We start from the raw sequence: 21,729 nt of genomic DNA, 5'->3' as shown, positions 1-21,729 counted from the left end.
AAATCACTCACGAGTGTGTGATTACACTTTGTTTAAGGGCAAGGTCACGCGAAAATATGTCCATTTTTCTTGTACTTTCTCAACATGAAAGGTGGGGGCATGGGTGGCCCAGTTGTCTAAGGCGCTGCGATTCGCTGTGCAGAGTTGCGTCCCTTGGGCACACCATACCCATGCTCGTGGGTTTCACCGAAGTGGTAAACATCTTAAACCTGCATCACTTGGGGATTTCCTCCCACATTAAACAACCACGCTGTGATATGACTGGAATACTGTTAAAAGCAGCGTTAACCCCAACTTACTCACTCACTCACTCACTAACTCAACCTGAAAGGTATTTATCTAGTAGTGTCATAGGCAAAAAAAATTAAAATATCACAATTAACTGATATATGTTTTGCTTTTAAACGATTTATGTTTTTTCACATTTACTTAGTCTTCTATTTCCATAACAAACTCACGGTGGCTTATGTCCCTTGCATTAAGACGTCATTGGTGCCAATAAGTTCAATGATTGCATCTATGGACGGCACGCCACAGTAGAAACTGACCACCAACCTTTGGTTACCATACTGAAGAAACATCTTCACAATTAGCTTGCAGAAAATGGTCTTTAAGCTACAGAAGTATAACAGATTTCTCTCTGGGAAAGCTGGAATCATGACGCACTTCCAGTTACTTCAAAGGGAACAAGAATTGATGTTTGCTCATCAGAATGATTCTGTCGTACAGCACTTGAAGAACACCATATTTGATGGATAGCCTGGATGCTTCAAGGATGTAACAAATGCTATATTTGGGATAACACTTTCTTAGTAAAGTACAGATTCTAGTACTTTGTTTGGTTGATCCTCCATACGGGATTGGAACTACCATAGTGAGGTAGGCCGCGGGCTAAGTATCAGGGAGCACACACCCTACATAGTACACACCGGGTACACAACCACACATGCAGGTATAACACCAAATGTAATCAAAGTGGCATTTAGTATTATTACAAATAATTTCAGATACCACTGATAGTAATGTGTAATATTGTTCATAGCATCAAATAATCAAAGTGTTTCATGATAATAATCACTGGATTGTCTGGTCCAGACTCTATTATTTACAGACCGACGTCATACAGCTGGAATACAGCGTTAAACAACAGACAAACCAACTAATCATAGCGGGCGCACAGCTCGTTTATTCTTAGAAGTCGTAGATCGTCATCTTTGCGAACTCTTGGTCTTCCACAGATGACACACGTAAACAATTCAAGCTCATCAATAAGTTGCGATGGCATGTCCCATGTGTCACCGAGCTGTGCCAGCAATGAAACGTATCGAGACCTCACGCAGCCCCCGTGAAGGTCCGGGGTAGAATAGGTCTTCAGCAACCCATGCTTGTAGGAGGTGACTTAGGAGATAGGGTGGTCAGGCTCGCTGACTTGGTTCATGCATGTCATCGTATCACAGTTGCGTAGAACGATGATGTCAATAACTAGGATGTCTGGTCCAGACTCGATTATTTACAGACCTGGCATATTGCTAAAAGTGGCGTAAAACAACAAACAAATTTTGTTATTCCTCATCGAGAAATGGCTGGCAAGGGCTAGGCTGTGTTCAAATCATTTGAGCCCGTCACTGGACCTGCCTGGATAAAATTGTATGAGCTGTCAACCTAGAAACATGCACATGAACATGCACACACACACACACGCACACGGACATGCACACGCACACATACACGCACGCACACATACAGGCACATGCACACGCACCCGCACACTCTTGTAATAACTTTGACTACAAGATCACTGCACGATTTTGATACCATACGAATATAATTAAGAGAATACGTGAGTATGGTTTTACGCGACTTTTAGCAATAGTCCGTCATTATCGCGGCGGGGGACGTCAGATATGGGCTTCACACATCGTACCCAGGCTGAGAATCAAAGTGACGTTTACCACTATGGTGAAACCCACAAGGTTAATGTGGTGATGACAAACATAGAAACATAATCAGGGCGAATCTGGGATTCGAACACACGACAATACGGTTCTGGCACGCAACTCTGCACAGCGAACTGCCACGCCTTGAACGACTGGGTCACACGTGCTCCAATGACAATGCAGATGCAGACTTTTAAGAATACTATTTCGTTCACCCTAGATGAGCATCCGTCTCGGAAGTAGCGGTCCAATGTCGCGCACCATGTATATGCGTAAGTGCACCACCAAGAGCTGCCTCATGATATCAATCACTTGATTGTCTGGTCCAGACTTGATTATTTACAGACCGCCGTCATTTGGCTGGTATATTGCTGAGTGTGGCGTAAAACAACAAACCAACCAAGAGCTGCCAATGTTATCACAACAAGACAATATCACGTTGACGCATACGCTAGAATTAAAGACGGTGTCCCAGTTTTAAGGCGTGACACGATAGCGTTAAGGTTCACTGACTGTTAGGCCGGTCCAGAGCAGGTACGATGTGATATTGACATTACCAGTGTTAAGTGCGCGTTGACTGTCCTCCTCGTCCGACGCTGGCTGGTGTCGCCATCAGGTAAGATCCATCTGAACTGTGTACATTGATAATATAATTATTCACTCCACGATCCTTTTTATTACCTGGATTGATATAACGTTGACACCAGCGTAGTTAGAGGCCATGCAGGTCACACAATCTCATCTCTAGGCCTTTCTTTTTTCTATTCCCGTGTTTCACTGGGGAGCGATGCGTCAGGACTATCGAACGTCTATAGGTAAAGAGTGAGATACGAATTGTATTATTTTAGCTTGACTTATACCGGCTGTCGTGTGTGAAACTTTCGCGCATGTATTTTGTTTACACCATGGCGTTATCATGAGTTACCTGATTGATATCACCATACAACTTGATATAGCACACAAAATAATGTTTAAAAAACGTGGATGAAATAGGTGGATTCAGAGAGAGAGGGGGATGGGGGGAGATCCCGAGTCCGGATCCCCCTCCCCTTATGAAAACCAAATGTATGTTGTAGGCAGTAAAATTATCGGAGTGATGTTTTATATTGTGGACCCCTCCCTTTTAAAAATGCTGGCCCGCCCTTGGATGAAACCTACTGACTCGGTTAGAAAAGGCCCCTAGCACTGTACTGCTAGTCGTGAGAAGCGACCAAACTGAACCTGGTAGTCGGACTCGTTGAATTGTTACATTGCGTGCCATCGTACACGACGGTGGTTAGTAGGGCCAAGACTCGGTGAAGCTGAACGACTGCTCAACAAACACAAACACAACTAACAACAAACAGAAACAACCAACACACGTTCCGTGTAATACGAAGGTTCATGTTTTCTAGGGGGTCGCAGGACTTAAGTCAAACTTCCTAAACCGTGCCATCACTATGTACCACACTATACACACACTACACTCCACCCACACACTCCAGCACCCCCCACCCACCCACCCTACTCCCACCCCCACCCCACCTCTCTCTCTCACACACACACACACACACACACACACACACACACACCAGCACCCCCTTTCCCATTAACTGATATGCGAATCAAATTTTCCATTAGATGTTTGTTTTTTGTTGTTTAACACCGCACTCGGTAATGCTCAAGCTAGATGACGGCGGTCTGTAAGTTATCGAATCTGGACCAGACAATCCAGTGATTGACATCACGAGCATCGATCCACGCAATTGGGATACGAAGACATGCATCAACCAAGTCAGCGAGTCTGAGTACCCCATCCCGTTCGTCGCCACCTACGACAAGCATAGTCGCCTCTTACGGCAAGCATGGGTTGCTGAAGACCTTGGTTATGTCGCCGTTACTATGACGACCATGGGATATGCCAGTCGCCTATACGTCTCACACACAAGACCTCACCACCAACTGCCTGTTGTTTGGAAGGTTTCTGTTTTGCGCTCTAGAAACTGATTACCGCCTGTGTCAGAACGTGTGGGGCTTCCAAGTCACAGTGTGGGTATATTGTATCATCTCGCATCTGTGGTTATAACGGTAGTGATCGCTTGAACAGACTGACAGTAAAGAAACGACGCTTATCAAACGATAAGCGAATACGCAGACTGGGAGAGAGTTTCGACGATGCAACGGAACCAACTGCATAGGTCCCAGAGTGGTTAACATTTAATCCCAGAAATACAGTTACCTGTTATAAACATAAAATCAAATCCAAATGGAGCCCTGAACAACGCTTTGTTGTTTTAATTTTAAACGGAGGCAATCTAGACTTGCCAAATCATTCAAAACTTGAGGAGGGTATGTTTCTTTATTTATTCTCCAGGGTCTGAGGGACAGACTCGTCCCTAGGGTCCCCGGCTGGGGTCAGGCGGTTACAGTGTGTGAGTGAGTGAGTGAATTCGGTTTAACGCCGCTTTGAAGAATATTTCAGTTATATCACGGATATGTTGCCGACAATCCAAGAAGCATCGTCACGGCCAATCTGTTATTCCATTCCCAGGGGCGATTGAGTAGCTATTGGTTATAGCGTTAGCTCGTCACGCCTAAATCCCAGGTTCGATTTCCGACATGGGTACAATGTATGGAGCCCATTTCTGGTGTCCCCCCGCCGTGAAATTGCTGGAATATTGCTAAAGTCGGTGTAAAACCATACTCACTCACTCACTCACTATTTGATTCCCCGATCATCGACTTCGCTCTTTAAGTGCCCATATTTGATAGTGCCACTGGTCGTATCGTCACAATGTAAGCCAGATCTGCATACGCAGCGATACATCAATCTCACCAACTCACTCACTCAAACACCCACCCACCCACTCACTCACTCTTTCTTTCCGGGAATAACCGAGTCGGATATAAAGTTTTGCTGGTAAATATATAAAGACATACTCATATTCAAGAGATATTAGATTGGTTCGATGCCCAAAAGAACATACCTGTATGTTGTATGAACCGACGTTGAAATGTGACGTCATAGATCTATGACTCGAGATGCACCATTTGTCTCGTGCACGATTAAATGTGTAAGTTTGGAAATCACGTGCAGCATATCGTGATAAGAATAAAGACACTGTGGTAAAACTTGACTGATTGTTAGTTTTGTCATTAATTGGTACACATTGGAAACATCTCTTCTTAACATACGTATACATACTTCTCTAGATGTTTATGGTTCGCGTTTCTTTTGGCGGTGAGTATATATTTCTGTGTGTTGTGACACTCTAAAATGTAAAGAATTCCTCCCTTTTATCATTAACTCGTTTGTTACAAACCCAGATGAGGGGCAGAATCCAACTCCCTTCACAAAGCCGTGTTCATCATAAACATGTCACCGCACCGCCCCCAAACAAAAGGCAGACCTAGCTTACCCGTATTCAATATACTGCTCTTCGGTATATTTGTGAAGAAGGCGAATAATTGGGGTGGGAATAGACACGCTCTGTTTCCGGCCTGTCCTTGAAAATAGATTCTTGTATTGAATTGCGGTGATGTATCTATATTCGGGACTACTCTAGCTCTGAGTATGGGAAACGTCAATCCAGATTATTTCTGAAAGACGTTTTCTCATTTTTGGATGTGCCATATGGGCTTACACAGTATGTGTTTTTAATTTGCAGATTTTTCTTTCATGTGACATGGGACTTGAGGAAAGGAAAAAAACGTCTTTGCTCTAGTTTAAACCTTACAAAGTTTTTGCATTTTGGAATACCTATACCAGATATGCTTCAGGCTTTAACGCCGTCTTTAGCAATATTACAGCATTGTCACGGCCGGGAACACCAGAAATGGGCTTAACAGACAAACATACTGAAAATATTTGGTCAAGAATCACATTTTCATAGATTCCAATACATAAATAATTCATTTGTATATGGCGTGGAAAGACATCCCTCTCCTTCCTAAGTTTTAATTGTTGCGATTTTGGTCTGCCTTCCGTCGCAATTTAAGAAAAAGACCTGCATGAAAATAATACAATATGCATGTTTTGTCCATTTTCATTGTCTCTTAAAGTCCTCCCCATGATTTGAAATGTTGGTAACCGCCTCCGTGGTCTAGTGGTAGAGCGTACACCCGGGGAGAGGAAGGTCCGGGGTTCGATCCCCGACCGCGTCATACCAAAAGACGTTAAAAGATGGTATTTGATGTTCCTGGCGCTCTACATTGGGGGCTAAAACAAGGAGGGTCGGATCGGGGTCAGTATACTGTGTCTGGGTGGGGTATTCGTGATAAACTGTGGCGTGGTATATCAGTGGACAAGGACTATAAAATCGGTATTCGTCCGGTCTAGTACAAGCACACACACACACACGCACGCTCGCATGCATGCACGTCGCTATATAGAGTGTCAGAGGCCATGTCAGAGTTCGGTCACATTCTTGACTCAGATCATGTAACAAAGAGAGGGGACCGCAGAGCTCCAAATCATTTGGAGATAGAACCATTTGATCATCATTCATCAACTGTAGAATGTGAATTTTGTGATCTGTTTGCTGAAATACTGACTAAAAGGTGATGACTTCATTTCAAAAAACTGTCTCCACTATGTCATCTCTCCTTTCGATGAACACTTTGATAAAGAATAATCAGAATACGCCAGTTGAATTTACTAATGGTGATAGAACAGTATGGATCTGAAAACATATGTCCTAAATTCTTTGGTACTCTAGGTTATATAAAGTGAATGAGTGAGTTAAAATTCAACGTCGCATCGGCATTATTTCAGCCATAAAAATAACATTTATCTGTATATGCAAAGATGGATAATTATTTTTGCTTTAAAAACACTATCAACTAATTTGCATTTGTCTGTTTCATATGAAATAAATGCATATTGTTTTTTTAGTTAATATTATATAGCACTTCAAATTTTAAAATATCATTTACTCAAAACTTGTAAAAGTGGAGACTTACAGAGAAACTTGCTGAGTCTTTGACTAAAAAATGTTTTCTCAGTATAGCATTTCAACCGTACCCAACATATCATAAAAAATAGTATACTATCCATCAATGGCATCTATTGCGGGTCGGTTCTGCTTGGGGTTTGACATCACAAACAGCACTACGTACACTGCTACAGAGCCCGCACGTTGACGGCATCAAAGCACCCCGGAAACTGGTGACAAAGTCGCGGGAGTTGGAGCGTGACACGCACATGAGCTGTCGGGAGCTGTCGTGCTGATCGCTGTGACGACTCAAAACAAAGAACTCGACGCGCCACGTGGTTGAACCTATGTAAGTAGACGACTTGTTAGTATCAAGAGAGAGGCAGTGTCATGGAGTGGCAGTGCAGTGTCTCTGACCGACTTGTCGCTGCAGCAATCTTTCTTCTCACACGACTTGGTGTGGGTCCAGTAACTGTTGAACAACGGCTATTTTTAGACTAACATTGCGCGTGTTCTCTGCTTGTGAGTCGCCCCTGAGGCGTGGTGTTGGGGTTTAAACGGGTGTATTTTACCTCGGGTATGTTGAGTTCATGTAAACAAAGGCAGGCATTGACATGACAGATATTTATGAACTTTCCCTGTATCGCGCTGCACAGAGTCGTGTTGTGATCTTAATCGTTGGTGTGCATTACACGCAGTCAACAGTGTCGCTGTGACCCACGACGATGACCCGGGAGTGATGACTGCCATTGTCATGTCCCCTCGAGTACAGTGTATTTCCCCCTCCCACACATCCACAAGAGGAAAGTTACAGACGGAAAGAGAGGGGTAGGGGGCATATCCCCAGGATAGATGACTTTAATATGCTTCTGTTAAGACAAATGACAAATTTGTCTCCATTTCTTAAGATGATTGGACAACAGAAGTGATTATTGTATGAAGTTGGTTGGTTTGTTGTTTAACGCCGCACTCAGCAGTATTCCAGCTATATGACGGCGGTCTGTAAAATAATTGAGTCTGGACCAGACAATCCAGTGATTTACGTCATGAGCATCGATCCACGCAATTGGGATGGATGACATGCATCAACCAAGTCAGCGAGCCTGACCACCCGATTCCGTTAGTCGCCTTTTACGACAAGCATAGTCGCCTTTTACGGCAAGTTTGAAGTAGATCCAGTCATGTTTACTTAGACACAAAATTAATTTGATGTTTATAAATAGATCAAACCTTCTAAAATGTAATCCTAGTCTTACTACCCACAGGACCATGTAACTAATAATAGTAACAAAAAAACTCGACTGAGTTTTTTTTATTGTTATATATGGAATACTGCACTCATTCTCATTAGATACCATTTTTCCGGAACGAGTGGACTTCCTATGGTATCAGATGAGTGTGGTATTTAATTTTATTGATTACCCACATTAAATACATATTTAAGTGTAAATGCATAACATCTTTCGCTTATTGACATACCAAACTGAAACCGGTCGCAATATCTGGTTGTGCATGAATATTAATATATGCCCAAATATGGGCATTGTTGACATTTCTATGTATACACATTAACAACATGCACCTGCAGTTTTGTTTGCGAACAAAACAGCACCGACGCTCAAGATTCTTTCAGAAGAATTTCTTCAACTAATGGTAATTCAAGCGCCGTGTTGTTAGTACACTGGACAGCTATAAGAAAATTTGAAAAGTAACATTAGCGCTGCGCTTTGAATATGGGACCAACAGTCGGTCACTCACACTGCCGGGGTCCCGTCTGTGCAATCAAAATGGTTCGGTATCCTTGATCTATCAGCTGAATTTATATCATGTTCGTACCATTTTTGATCAGGGAAATCAGTGTGTTCGCCAAAGAAATTTCATGTTAACTGTACCACCCTATACTGAAGACGTGAAAATCAACAAACTCAAGTCTGCTTGCATGTCATTGACAGCTTCGAACGATCGAAGGGCAAGGTCACCACCGGAATAAGAAAAGTCAACCGTGATCTACTCAAAGCGTTGTACGCTAGAGATAGGGAATGTTATTGTTCACGTTTGGGATATTTTGGGCCTCATAATCAGAAGTCAGATCTATTGATCGGTAGTCGATTGTATAATGTCTGTAGAAGTTCTATGTATAACTTATATAGAATGCAAACCGAATTTCATTAGTGTGACTATCTTATTTGGTTTAATAAAGTGTTTGTAAATATCTCTCGCTCTCACTAGATTGCTTCTGTTCTGCCTTGTAGTGGCAAAATGAATGACGTCTCGTGATTTTTTTATGAATGAAAAAAGTAGTCCTGTTGTGTCAGAGGTCACGGTTATCCAATCAAATCGAAGTACCAGTAAACAAGGTCAACCTTGTACGACACACGTGTGACATACGGATTTAGTATCGTACCACCTGTATCTTCACCACGTGGGTAATAATAATATTAGTCCCATGGTCCTGTGGTCTCCCAGACCCTAGAGATTGAATGAAAAAGAGTCAAACTCAAGTCAAGACAGGGTTCAATTCTCCACATGGGTACAATATGTGAAGCCTGTTTCTGGTGTCCCCTGCCGTGATATTGCCATATTACCGAGGCAAGAGAGTTAACTGACTATAAAAGTCCAGTTTCCACCCTTGCCGAACTAGGCTGGGATTATGGAGTTACAATTTTGCTGGACTAATGAGTCTATGCATAGTCCAATCAAAATCGCGCACCGAAATCGAAATCCGGTTCGTAAACTGTCATGCAGAGTTCTGTCAATTGCAGGATTTGCAAAGCATGTGCATAGCCAACTCGTTGTCAACAGATATTTTCCAAATCTTTTCATGTTTTTGATCAAGGTGCTCATGTGATTTGATGTACTTCGCGAAGTAAGAACCGTTTTAACACAAAATAAATCTTGATGGTCGATCGTCTTGACTGGGCGCCACCATTTTGTTTGAAGCAAATGCATGTGATACGAGAGGGCGAATCTGATTGGTCCATATGGGAGAGGCATAGAATGGACATAACTCGTAATAGCCACTGGTGGCGCTACAATCAAGCCCAGGAATTCCAGCCTAGTTCGGCAAGCGTGGAAACTGGACTTGTGAAGTCAGTTAACACTCTTGCCTCGGGAAGATGTAATATTGCTGGAATATTGCTAAAAGTATGGTAAAAACATACAAACTTACTCACTTACTCCTCAGGATTGTAAATAAGTTTATTTCTGGTACTAAATGTCAGTCGTATGTGTCCCAGGTTATAATTCAGTGTTTTTCAACACCATACAGGTGCTTGAGAGTTTCACCTAAATGGTGTTGGCCTATCCTGACCTGTATCACTTTGGGACCCGTGAAGGTCCGGGGTAGAATGGGTTTTCAGCAACCCATTCTTGCTGTAAAAGGTAGCAATGCTTGTCGTAATAGGTGACTAACGGGATCGGGTGGTCAGGCTTGCTGACTTGGTTGATGCATGTCATCATATCCCAATTACATGGATTGATACTCATGATATCAATCACTGGATTGTCCGGTTCTGATTTGATTATTTACAGACCGCCATCATACAGCTGGAATATTGCTGATAACAAACAAGGCATCACTTTGGGCTATCTTCCCATATCAAGCTATATAATGTAAATACTGTTTAAAGCAAGGTTAAGCCAGTCTTACTTGCACACATGTAGGTCTGTGGTCTGTAACTATCTTTCATTACTCGTTGGATGTTAACTGGAATGAGTCGGTAGCCGGTGCCTTAATTGATTGGATCTCTATGTGGGGAAACTTGGTTCATTGTGTAGTCTTCATATTCTAGGGGCGTGAATCATTGCCCACAATTTCAGTCACTGGTTTGCCTGGTCCAAACTCAACTATACTCTGCCAAAAATAAAACACAAAAGAAGTAAAATCGTAAATATCTAACAGAGTGTTGCCTACATGCAAAATTAATACCAAAAATGAATTGGGTATTTCTGCATGGATAGGAATTGATTTGTGCGGAAAGAACTTTGTCTGAGTGTGGCCTGGTATCTCAGTGTGCAGGCTCTATCAAGCTGGCATTAGTCCGGACTTATCCATTTACCATGGGACTTAAAAAATCCTGTTCCTCAACACTGCTGAACATATCAATTTTTTTACTTATCCTATGTCACACAATGCTTCTCTTCTATCTTCCTCAATCCAATGTGGAAACTATGTTTCAAGCTTTAAAAAACAAAAATCACCCAAAAATCTCCGAGTATTACCATGGTCAAAGGGTCCCACCCACCCAAACAAAGGGTCCCACCCACCCAAACAGAGGGTCACGCCCACCCAAACAAAGGGTCACACCCACCCAAACAAAGGGTCACGCACACCCAAACAAAGGGTCACGCTCATACAAACAAAGGGTCACACCCACCCAAACAAAGGGTCACGCCCACCCAAACAAAGGGTCACACCCACCCAAACAAAGGGTCCCACCCACCCAAACAGAGGGTCACGCCCACCCAAACAAAGGGTCACACCCACCCAAACAAAGGGTCACGCACACCCAAACAAAGAATCACACCCACCCAAACAAAGGGTCACACCAACCCAAACAAAGGGTCACACCCACCCAAACAAAGGGTCACGCCCACCCAAACAAAGGGTCACGCTCATACAAACAAAGGGTCACACCCACCCAAACAAAGGGTCACGCCCACCCAAACAAAGGGTCACGCCCATCCAAACTAAGGGTCCCACCCACCCAAACAAAAGGTCACACCCACCCAAACAAAGGGTCACTCACTGTAATCCTGTGTATAACGACCCACATGATCTGATCACCTGCTACCGCTTGCCACATCTTCTCTCTCTTCGACATATCAGTGTTAGAGAATACATTTTTCACAGATTTCCCTACCTACATCGCGTAGAAGTAACAATATACATCAGGAAAATCAATAAGAAGGATCAGCCTTAGATTTTCTGAGTTGGACCCGCACGAGTTCTGTTGCAATTGTCAGGGCAGGTGCAGCGCGGACAAGTGGTGATCCGAATGCCAACATCTTACTGAGGAATCCGTTAATTTTTATACACCCAAGTGCCATCACAGAGAAGTCTAAATCCTGGGATTTCGGAAAAGAAATCAATGGACACGTCTGAACCCAAGTCGAAGAAGTCCAGCAAACCAACTTTACCCTCCCCCAGTACACTTGTTGCGTCTACGGAATCCTAAGGTTCCGCTCCTCACCTAGATGCTCCAAGGATGATCGATCATCTGATCGTCCCTCTAAAGACAGCTTACATTGTGCTAGACATTCAAACGATCAGATTCATCATGCGACCTCGGAAATGTTATGGCCGCTACACGAGTGCTATGAATCTACTGGGTGGCTGCAAGACCACTTTGGCGCTCCCAGAAGAGACTCTTCATTCCTCTATCAACAGCTACTTCAACCGAAGTTTCCCGTACCACAGTCTCCTTCTGGCTCCGCTCGATGATCCTACAGGCTTCCACCTTTACTGGTTTGCCTCCTAATCAGGGCCCACTTGCACAAAGCGATCTTAGCGCTAAGACTATCGTAAGCCTATGTTAAAGTATGGGAGTTACGATCATCTTAGCGCTAAGATCGCTTTGTGCAAGTGGGTCCAGGACCTGTTGCTTCCAATCCTTTTTTTTTAACTCATGTTAATTTTTTAAAATATTTTTATTTCAATTCAGTAGACATAAATGTAACATTGGTACATGAGGTATATAAGTGTAGCAATTCATAGAATCTTAAAACATGATCAGATATGGGTATGTACATATTTGGATTGATTGATAAATTATATCAAGTAGGCTGATAATTCCTTCCATTTTTCAAATTTATTAATACTTATATTTTTCATTGCAATATCTATTTCTATTTTACATACATCTTTCAAGTTTCCAATCCTCATGAGACCCCAGCAGTCGCTTCAACCATGGCCCTGCATAGCAACTGCTCTCTCGCCGCCGTTATGGAAGGGTGGTTTGGAAGTCAGACACAGCCTTCGCTTCCCAACATCTCCATGACATCTCTGTCACCATCTTCCCAAGGCAAGAGATTTAACTGACTTTAAAAGTCCAGTTTCCACCCTTGCCGAACTAGGCTGGAATTCCTGGGCTCGATCGTAGCGCCACCAGTGGCTATTACGAGTAATGACCTTTCTATGCCTCTCCTACTGACCAATCAGATTCAACCTCTCGTATCACTTGCATTTGCTTCAAACAAAACGGTGCGCCCAGTAAAGACCAGATTTCGATTTCGGTGCGTGATTTTGATTGGACTATGCATAGACTCGTTAGTCCAGCCAAAATGTAACTCCATAATACCAGCCTAGTTCGGCAAGGGTGGAAACTGGACTTTTATAGTCAGTTAACTCACTTGCCTCGGGAAGATGCTCTGTCACTGACGTCCAAGGCTTTCATCAATTTGGTCCCTTGGTCCTTCCACAGCAGTTGTCGACTGCACACCAGCCCAAATAACTGATGCATGTACCTGTTCCTGCTCTCTCGTACTATGCTCGTGCATACCCTGAATAAATCCTCGAACTTCAGCCCCTGTGTTTAATGTTCTTTGATTGTTCGGTTCCCAGACCGAGTACCCAATTAGAGGGTGGGTTAGCTTGTCTCTAGAGCTTTGGGTCTTCAACAATCAAAGTCGGCACAGGACGCAGCTGTTTTGACGGTGTCCCAACCTTTTATCCAGCTCACCTCTGCCTTGTGTAATTTTATTGTCGGGTACTGGATAGAAGATCCTGTTGTGGATATTGTCGATCGTTCCTCTTCTCGTCTTGGCATGCTTCAATCCCTCAGGCGTGATTGATAGCTTTGACCAAGGGGTGCCAAGCAGTCACACTCCATTGTCCAAGGGATATAGTGTTTGGTCCTGTCTCGTTCCAGATTGATTACAAGTCGTACGCTGTATCGCTCATTCCATAAAGTCGTAAATGTAGCGATGTCATACATGAAAAAACAGTCCATGTGTTATACCTGATCTCATGCTGTTGTATCTTACTAGTTTATCGGGATCCATTCGTGACCAACTCGTGATATTCATGGACAAGCCGAATAGCGACTCATGCCCCTCTCATGGCCATTTTTGCAACCGGGTTCCGTCTTAGCGCAAACAGGCATACCTAAAACAATTCAATTCGTTGCGAAATAGTTCACATATATTTCCCCATATATTACATATATTTCAGATGCAATTTAAAGCACAACGGGACGTGCGGAATTATACTGTATGATTGAACACATTTAACTGTATCTTGGGTGTATTTTTAGATGCAAGACATATGTAAAATCAAAAGTTATTTCTGAGGGATTCTTTGACGAAGAACTTGAAATCATACGCACATTCTGATTAGTTTGTCGTATTTTCGCACATAACATTCATCGATAAAGGGACAAGTCTTCTTTCAGGTTACGGGAAGAGGCGAGTGATGACGAATGATCAGGATCATATATCACCAGTTTGGTGTGTGTTCCCGCTCACGAGTTGTCATTTACAACATGTACAACACTAGGCAGTGTCTGAAATATTTATTTATGTCATTGTTCCAACTTTCTTGTGTATGTTTCACAGTTGTAGTCTGATACGTGCTATGGTATCTGCGCCACACCATCCAACCGTGGGATAATTGCATATTATTTAACTATAAAATTGTGTGTACTGAAACACTTTGAAAACACATACTCAACTTTATCTCAGTATAAGAAAAGATGTGTTTTTCTGCTCAAGTCCAACTCTAATAAAATCAAACAAAATTCAAACTTGTACGACAACTTTGTTGTGTTTGATTATCCCTTGCCTCAAGACACAGAACAATTTAATTTGATTTTTGTTACCTTTTTGATAAAGATTACTAAAAGAATGAATATGGGTTTTCAAAGTGTTTTAGTATATTAAACAAAAGAAAACATGAGTAAAAAAGATAGAATCACTTCTGAACCCTACTTATTTAGTGTTCTTTTCACAGTCAGATTCCTATTCCTCTCTGTTTAACTGCGTGAGCATCTTGTAGTGCTGTCACATCTGTGTCATAGCTACATAGGAATTCATCTGTGGGGAGTCAGGGTAAGAGCAGGCCCCCAGTAACCTATGCTGGTCGGAAGAGGCGACCTAATGGATCGGGTGGTACGGCTCAGTGACTCTGTTGATTGAGTGTTTTTGTACACTCTTGGTGTGGATCATTGCCTGCTATATTGATCACTGGATTGTCTGGTCCAGACTCAATTATTCACAGGCTGCCATCATTATGCTGAGCATAGTGTTAACGAGAAACAGACGCACGCACGCACACACACACGTACATACGTCACAATATATGTGCAATAACCTTTAACAAAACATTAATACCACATTTCACCCTTCCTTATAATTAAGAAGTTCAGAGACCCGTGAAGATCCAGGGTAGAATAGGTCATCAGCAACCCATTCTTCCTGTAAAAGGCGACTAACAGGATCAGGTGGACAGGCTCGCTGACTCAGTTGATGCATGTCATCATATCCCAAATGCATGGAATGATTCGCTTGATGTTAACCTCGGGATTTTCTGGCCCAAACTTAATCATTTACAGACCACCATCATATTGCTGAGTGCAGCGTAAACAACAAACAAATCAGAGACCTGGAAAGGTTTGTTATTATATGAGTCGGAAGTATGTAAGATAATATACCGAGATCAGCCCACATTTTGTCAGATTTATGTCATCTAATACAGACGAGCTTCTGTACCTGTGGCACTCTAGATAATCTTCAAACGGACCAATGTCACGAACAAACAAGATTTCTTCAGATCAGTAAGTGGCAAAGTACAAGTGTTAAGTATTTTATAAACACTGCCATACCTTGTCCAATGTCTGTAATTAACGATATCCTATTTTTACAGATCCATCTCGCAAACAGACTGACACAGATGTCTCCCACACTAACAAGCTCCTGCCGGATGAGCCCTTCGAATAACAGAAATAACGACAATGTTTTTTGTGAAGGAACATTTTCCTCAACTCTACATCTCTCAGTTGTGCATACCGGTGTGAATCTTGGAAAAGAATAACTGAGTGATTTGGATGAAGATGCCGAGCCAGGCGTTGTTGAAACACATGCAGTGGTTGTTGTTGCTGTGTGCCGTTACCATTCATGGCGCCAGTGCAGTAGACTCTGTGACTCCAAGAATTCCTGGGAATGATTCAACTCTTGGAATCCTACAGGAGCACCCTAATTATGGGGACAAAACTAGTTCTCACGGAACTGGCGATACAAATATAACTATGAATATCAGTGAACCTGATAATATGTTTTTTCCTGTCACCATGGAAACAAGTAATAAGAACCATCATAGAGATATGATTATTCAAAAACAAGACAGGAGGCAAGAGGAGAGCAGCACAGTATCTCTAGGCGATGTCTCCGCATCAAAGACATACAATATAATATCCTGGCTTCCGAAACCTGTGGACAAGAAGTCCATGGTTAATCTGACCATCCTTCCAATACTGGCCATGTTTGCTTTCCTTATCGGTCTCTGTCTCAAGGGATGTACATGGTTCCGGGAAAGCTTGAAGGAGAGTGACCGAGATTCTATGGAGGATGACCGAAGTTTTATCATATTACAAGAAGGCGATGAGGAGTACCATGACGTGGACTTCCGTTCCACCCTATCGACACCCTACGACACCTATAGCTCATATATGTCTTTCTTGAAAAGAAATAACAACGACACTGTGACCTCATTTCGATCACTCCAGAACCAGCCGTATGACACGGTGACCTCGTACAGGTCTCTAATGCTGCAACATCTAAACAGCCACAACAATGACAGCGTCAACTCGTACCGCGCCTTAATGCAGCGGATGTCACAGATGAAAGATGTGGAGGTACAAGTGGAATTCCTGGACGAAAAACCTAAAGACACCGATCACAGGAGTGGCGTACGCAGCTTGCGATCAAGCCACCGTTCCAAGAGCACGAGCCCGAAGCTCAAACGTAAATACGGCCATGGGGAAAGTGGATTAGAGGATGTGGTAGAAAGCACCGATTGTGTTCAGAAACCTGGTCGCAATGAAAATGGTGATGTGTTTACTGTTTCTAAAGTTGCCACAGCGAATGGAATAAAGCGTCACTATGACAAGAGCCCCAATAGACACACTACAAACAGGAGTCCAACTGTGCAACAAATTGAGAGGAATCCTGTTCGTCGCCTTGACAACAGTCCTGTTCGTCGCCTTGACAACAGTCCTGTTCGTCACCTTGACAACAGTCCCGTGAGACATGATGGTGGCAGAATCAGCCCCAAGTCGTCCAAAGTCCCGCGATTTAAAGTTTCGTTTGTGACAGATGATGTGGAAATGGCCCGGATCAAAGCTGACAATATTCACAGTCCGCTTCAGGTAGACGGCAAGTTGAGTCCCACCACGATCAAGCTGCATCTTGAATATCGATCGTGTGACACTCAGGGCGACATGGACGGACGGCAGATGGTCCATCAGTGTTCAGGACACCATACGAACATTCCGTAACAAGGACTATTCAACTGTTGTACGATTTGTAATTGAACGGATTTACTATGCAATCTTGCATGCTTGAAGTGTGTGTTAGATCATGCTTGCATCATGATAAATTTGAGGTTAAAAAAAATATTTTTCTGGATTTAAAGTTGAAATTGCTACATAGAGAATTTCACCCTCGTGTCTTTTGATATCAAATATATCAACACAAGTTGATAATAGTGGAAAAACTCTGAGGCTATCAAATGACACAAGGATGAGATTTTATTTATCATCCAATCTCATTCTTAAATTGAAATACGTAACAAAAGAAAGCGGTATCTCCTGTGGGAGCCAGTATGGGATGATAAATTATGAAGGTCACTCCTTCACCTTACAAATATATGGCCATACTTTTTTCTCTTGGTTTATGGATACACTGACTCTTATATTATATCTGAAAATAACATCTAAAAAATGTTCCACTTGATGCTAACTTCAGTGTTCGTCACACATACTATACTCACCGCCAAAAGAAACGCGGACCATTGAAACATATAGAGAAGTATGTACGTTAAGAAGAGATGTTTCTAGTGTGTAGCACTTACTGACAAAACTAACAATCAGTCAAGTGTTACCACAGAGTGTCTTTATTCTTATCCCAATATGCTGCACATGATTTCCAAACTTTACACACTAATCCTGCACCAGACAAATGGTGCATCTCGAGTCATGGATCTAAGTCACATGTGATGTGTACATGAGCATCGGTCAAGTCACACAACATACCAGTATGTTCACTTGTGCAACGAACCAATCTAATATCTCTTGAATATGCGTAAGTCTTCATATAATAACCAACCCGTAAGGTATTAGTTTCTTTTGTTGGTGAGTATATAATCTGATATGACTTTTTCGTTTCTTTTCTTTTTTCATCTAGTTAAGTTGTGTGGTTTTTTTTTTATATTTATATTAGGCATTTTTTTGTGTATTTTATTTCATTTTTATTTATTTTTTAATTATATTTTTACTTTTTTACAGTGAAATCTGTAAACCAAGAAATAAAAAAATGTGGCCATTTAACATGAATAATGCATTATAATAGTGTGATGGTCCCCAGTAGCTCCAGCAGTGTGTGTGCTGTCATTGTCTGACTACAGACTGTGTTACCAGTTTTCTGAGCCAGTAATTCACTCAGGTCTAACTTTTTCTCAGTTGGTTTTTCCAACAAAATACGACACAAGTTGTGTTACCCAAACAGCATGTAATTATACTAATAACACAAGCAACAATCCTCACGGGAGGAGCCATGGATGGTTGACTGAAACCCTGTTTGACTCTCATGATCTGCTGTGTTGTGACTCACAATATGTTCCGAGCAGAATCAAACCCAACTCACTCACTCACTCACTCCGTCCCGACTGATGGGGCACCTCACCAAGTCCTTTTTTTAATCTCCGGGGGTAGAATAGGTCTTCAGCAACCCATGCTTGCCGTAAGAGGCAAATATTGATGAGAGTGGCATTAAACAAAAAACAAATCTAAATCACTGATAATACAATAGTCACTCTCTTTGTCAGCTTGTCGCCCAACCACTCAATGTGTTCAACAGTACTGATGACAATATATGTCCTGTACTAAAAATTAATAGAATTTTTTTTATTTTGGTATAGATACATATATATTTGAGCTCGTTCATATGATATTATTTTGGAGCTGGTCACAGATTATGTAGCCATTTATGAAGGTGATATAGTTCTGAAGAAATTAATGAAACTATTTATTTACTGTTAGGGTCATCGTCGTGGTCACATTGATACTGCCCGGCATTGTGATAGAGGTATGTCTCTCACGTGATGCCTCTTGAGGAAATATGCATGGATTTGTTTAAAATGAGATCGTTAAAGTTCCTGATTTTAATGATGGCTCAAGTTTGTTCAAAGAATCAATTTTTGGAAATTGATTGTTAAGATATTCATCTCAGAAACAACAAGGCCCAGAAGACTCTGTGAATACTGAGTATCACAGTGAAGTAAAGATCTGTCAACTTGGACTGTCATAGTCAATGTTTAAAAAGCATTACCTATATACTCAGAGCTACAGATAAGCTGCGTATTTGCGTAAAATATCCCCCAAAACTATTCAAAACACAATTACGGTACTTTCAATTAGCTTTTTCAGCATGTGCACAACAGGGCTAATTTCTGAAACACAAATATGAGCTAATTTACTTTCTGAGTCAAGCCAATATTTAGAACCATTATATACATCTAAAACGTTATTTTCATTTTTTTGTAATCTTAAAATATTCACAAATTTGGGGAAAAACCCAATAGAGTGATGAATAGATGAGTGAAAAAATATTGGTTACCCAATGAAAAATGTAATAACCCAATTATAATAGAAACCTTTAAGTAAAAACTCAATTGCTCAAAAAGTTATCTGGAGCTCTGATACTGCTCTAAAGAAGTTAGAGTACACCTGATTCTCTCCTGATACCGCCCTGATTATGTTTCTAGGTGTGTCAGCGCCACACCCGTGCTCATGGGTTTCACCTGAGTGGTAAATGTCTGAGACCTGCATCACTTCAGGCTTTCCTCCAGAATTAGCTGACACACAGTGATATAACTAGAATACTGTTAAAAGCGGTGTTAAACCCGACTCACTCACTCACTTTCCTAATCCTCACAGTAGCTTGGCAGATCAACAACAGTAAGTTATATGAAAGCATGTTCTTTTACTTCTTTTGAGAAGTATATATGTATGTGAACCAAATTGGCTGAAGCATACCATTCCCCCTGATGCCAACTGTCTTGTACACACCAAACATTGGAACTCTTGGGCCCTCAGAGATACTTGGTCTGTGAGGGTAGTTTTGGAAATACTTATTTTATCGCAATGCTATTGCATCCTATGTGTTCTTATATACTGAACCAAAATAGTTAGGGATCATGAATATTTTTGGGTGAGGTGAGGCGAAATGGGGTTTAACGTCGTGTCCAAGATTATTGCACTTATATAGTCATGTGTGTGTGTGGGTGGGTGGCTGCTAGTACCAATTTATTGTGCTAGTCCACTGAGATACCATGCCATTGTTTAACATGGATACCCCTCTCAGACAGAGTATACTGACTCCGGGCCGACCAGTTCTTGTTTTAGCCCCTTATACTTTTGGTATGATGCAGCAGGTCATCGAACCTTTGACCTTCCAGTCTCCGGGCGGACCCTCTACAACTAGACCACGGAGGCGGTCTCTGGGCGGACGCTCTATCACTAGACCACGGAGGGGGTCCGAAACATTGGAAAACTTGGGGCATGAAAGCTGCTTGGTCTCTGAGGCTATTGTTTTTATTAAATTCTGTGCTCACTCTTCACAAAAGATAAATGCTTAGCATATTTTGTTCTCTGTACATTTTGACAACATTGTGTCATTGTGAGTCATAATGTATCGCGTGAGAGCTATTGGTTCAAGACTATCTGGTGGAGGGGTTTGAGAGAATAGTTCGCTCTACTATATGTGGGGCGCGTCAATCAGCAGTCAGTATGAGAACACTGAATCGACTGTTAAATATGAGAACTGTTGAGGAATAAACAATATGTTTATTCAAGACATGTTTCTGTTCATTAGGAAGAGCTGAGATACTACAAGAGTTACATTCCTTAGTTTCACCAGGATCAAGGTGTGACTATGTACAGAAATCCTCTCTTCAAGTTCAAGCTTCCCTCACATGTTAAGCACATATTCTGTGATATACCTGAAAAACTGTTGAAAACACTTTCACCCAATACTTGAGTGAGTGAGTGAGTGAGTTGAGATTAACACCGCGTTGAACAGTGTTCCAGTTATGTCATATCATGTTCCTTAATGTGGTAGGAAAGCAGGTCTTAGACGTACACCACTTTGGTGAAACAAAGAAGCATGGGTATGATGCTGACAAGATTAGAAACATAATTGGGCCCAACAAGTATTCGAACACACAATCTTATGTTCCTTGCATGTCCAAGGGATGCAACTCTACAGAGCGAACTGCGCAGTCTCAGACATCAGGGTCACCCATGCTCCCATGGTAAGAAGTCGTGTGGTCGGGCAGTTCCCCAACACCAGGTGTTAAGATATTTCTCAGTGAGGACAGAGGATCATTAATGTGCCAAAGTCAACTGGTTGAGAAAGATTTACACATACTCAAAGTGTAAACTGTTTAAAACAAAGTTTTTGTAAGAAAACCAATAAAGAACATAATAAAAATGACTTTTACAACAATTGTTTTTGTCTTTATAATTACTTACCTAAAATTCGCTCAACTTTTCTTCTTCACAGTTAGCAACACAGGAGGTCCGACCACGCCCCCCTTTTGAAAACCTAGTGTAGTAGGTTGTATGCTGTAAAATTGACTGAGAGGATTTTGATATTTTGGCGCCCTC

General features: G+C 41.9%; 2 protein-coding genes across 2 annotated transcripts in view; both read left to right on the top strand.

Annotated features, from left to right (window-relative positions):
• Positions 1 to 15,852, top strand: part of LOC139472228 (thioredoxin reductase 2, mitochondrial-like) — a 42,886-nt gene extending 27,034 nt beyond the window's left edge. Inside the window, exon 18 of the mRNA XM_071254607.1 lies at positions 15,711 to 15,852. The gene's annotated coding sequence lies outside the window, so the exon portion shown is untranslated. The remainder of the gene's footprint in view (positions 1 to 15,710) is intronic.
• A 10-nt stretch (positions 15,853 to 15,862) lies between these two features.
• LOC139472229 (uncharacterized) lies at positions 15,863 to 18,214 on the top strand. The gene has a single exon (XM_071254609.1). It carries the CDS (start codon positions 15,892 to 15,894, stop codon positions 17,338 to 17,340), a length of 1,449 nt encoding a protein of 482 aa, XP_071110710.1. The 5' UTR covers positions 15,863 to 15,891; the 3' UTR covers positions 17,341 to 18,214.
• Positions 18,215 to 21,729: the final 3,515 nt, after the last annotated feature.

The sequence above is a fragment of the Haliotis cracherodii genome, unplaced genomic scaffold (assembly GCF_022045235.1).
Source record: "Haliotis cracherodii isolate W230 unplaced genomic scaffold, xgHalCrac1.p SCAF_24, whole genome shotgun sequence".
In the NCBI taxonomy this organism is placed as follows: Eukaryota; Metazoa; Mollusca; class Gastropoda; order Lepetellida; family Haliotidae; genus Haliotis; species Haliotis cracherodii.
The sequence above is the reverse complement of the archived record's forward strand: the minus strand, read 5'-3'. Positions and strand labels throughout refer to the sequence as shown.

What these genes read in the sequence shown, in the direction of transcription:
- LOC139472229 (XM_071254609.1), top strand. Translation starts at nt 15,892, where the DNA reads ATGAAGATGCCGAGCCAGGCGTTGTTGAAACACATGCAGTGGTTGTTG.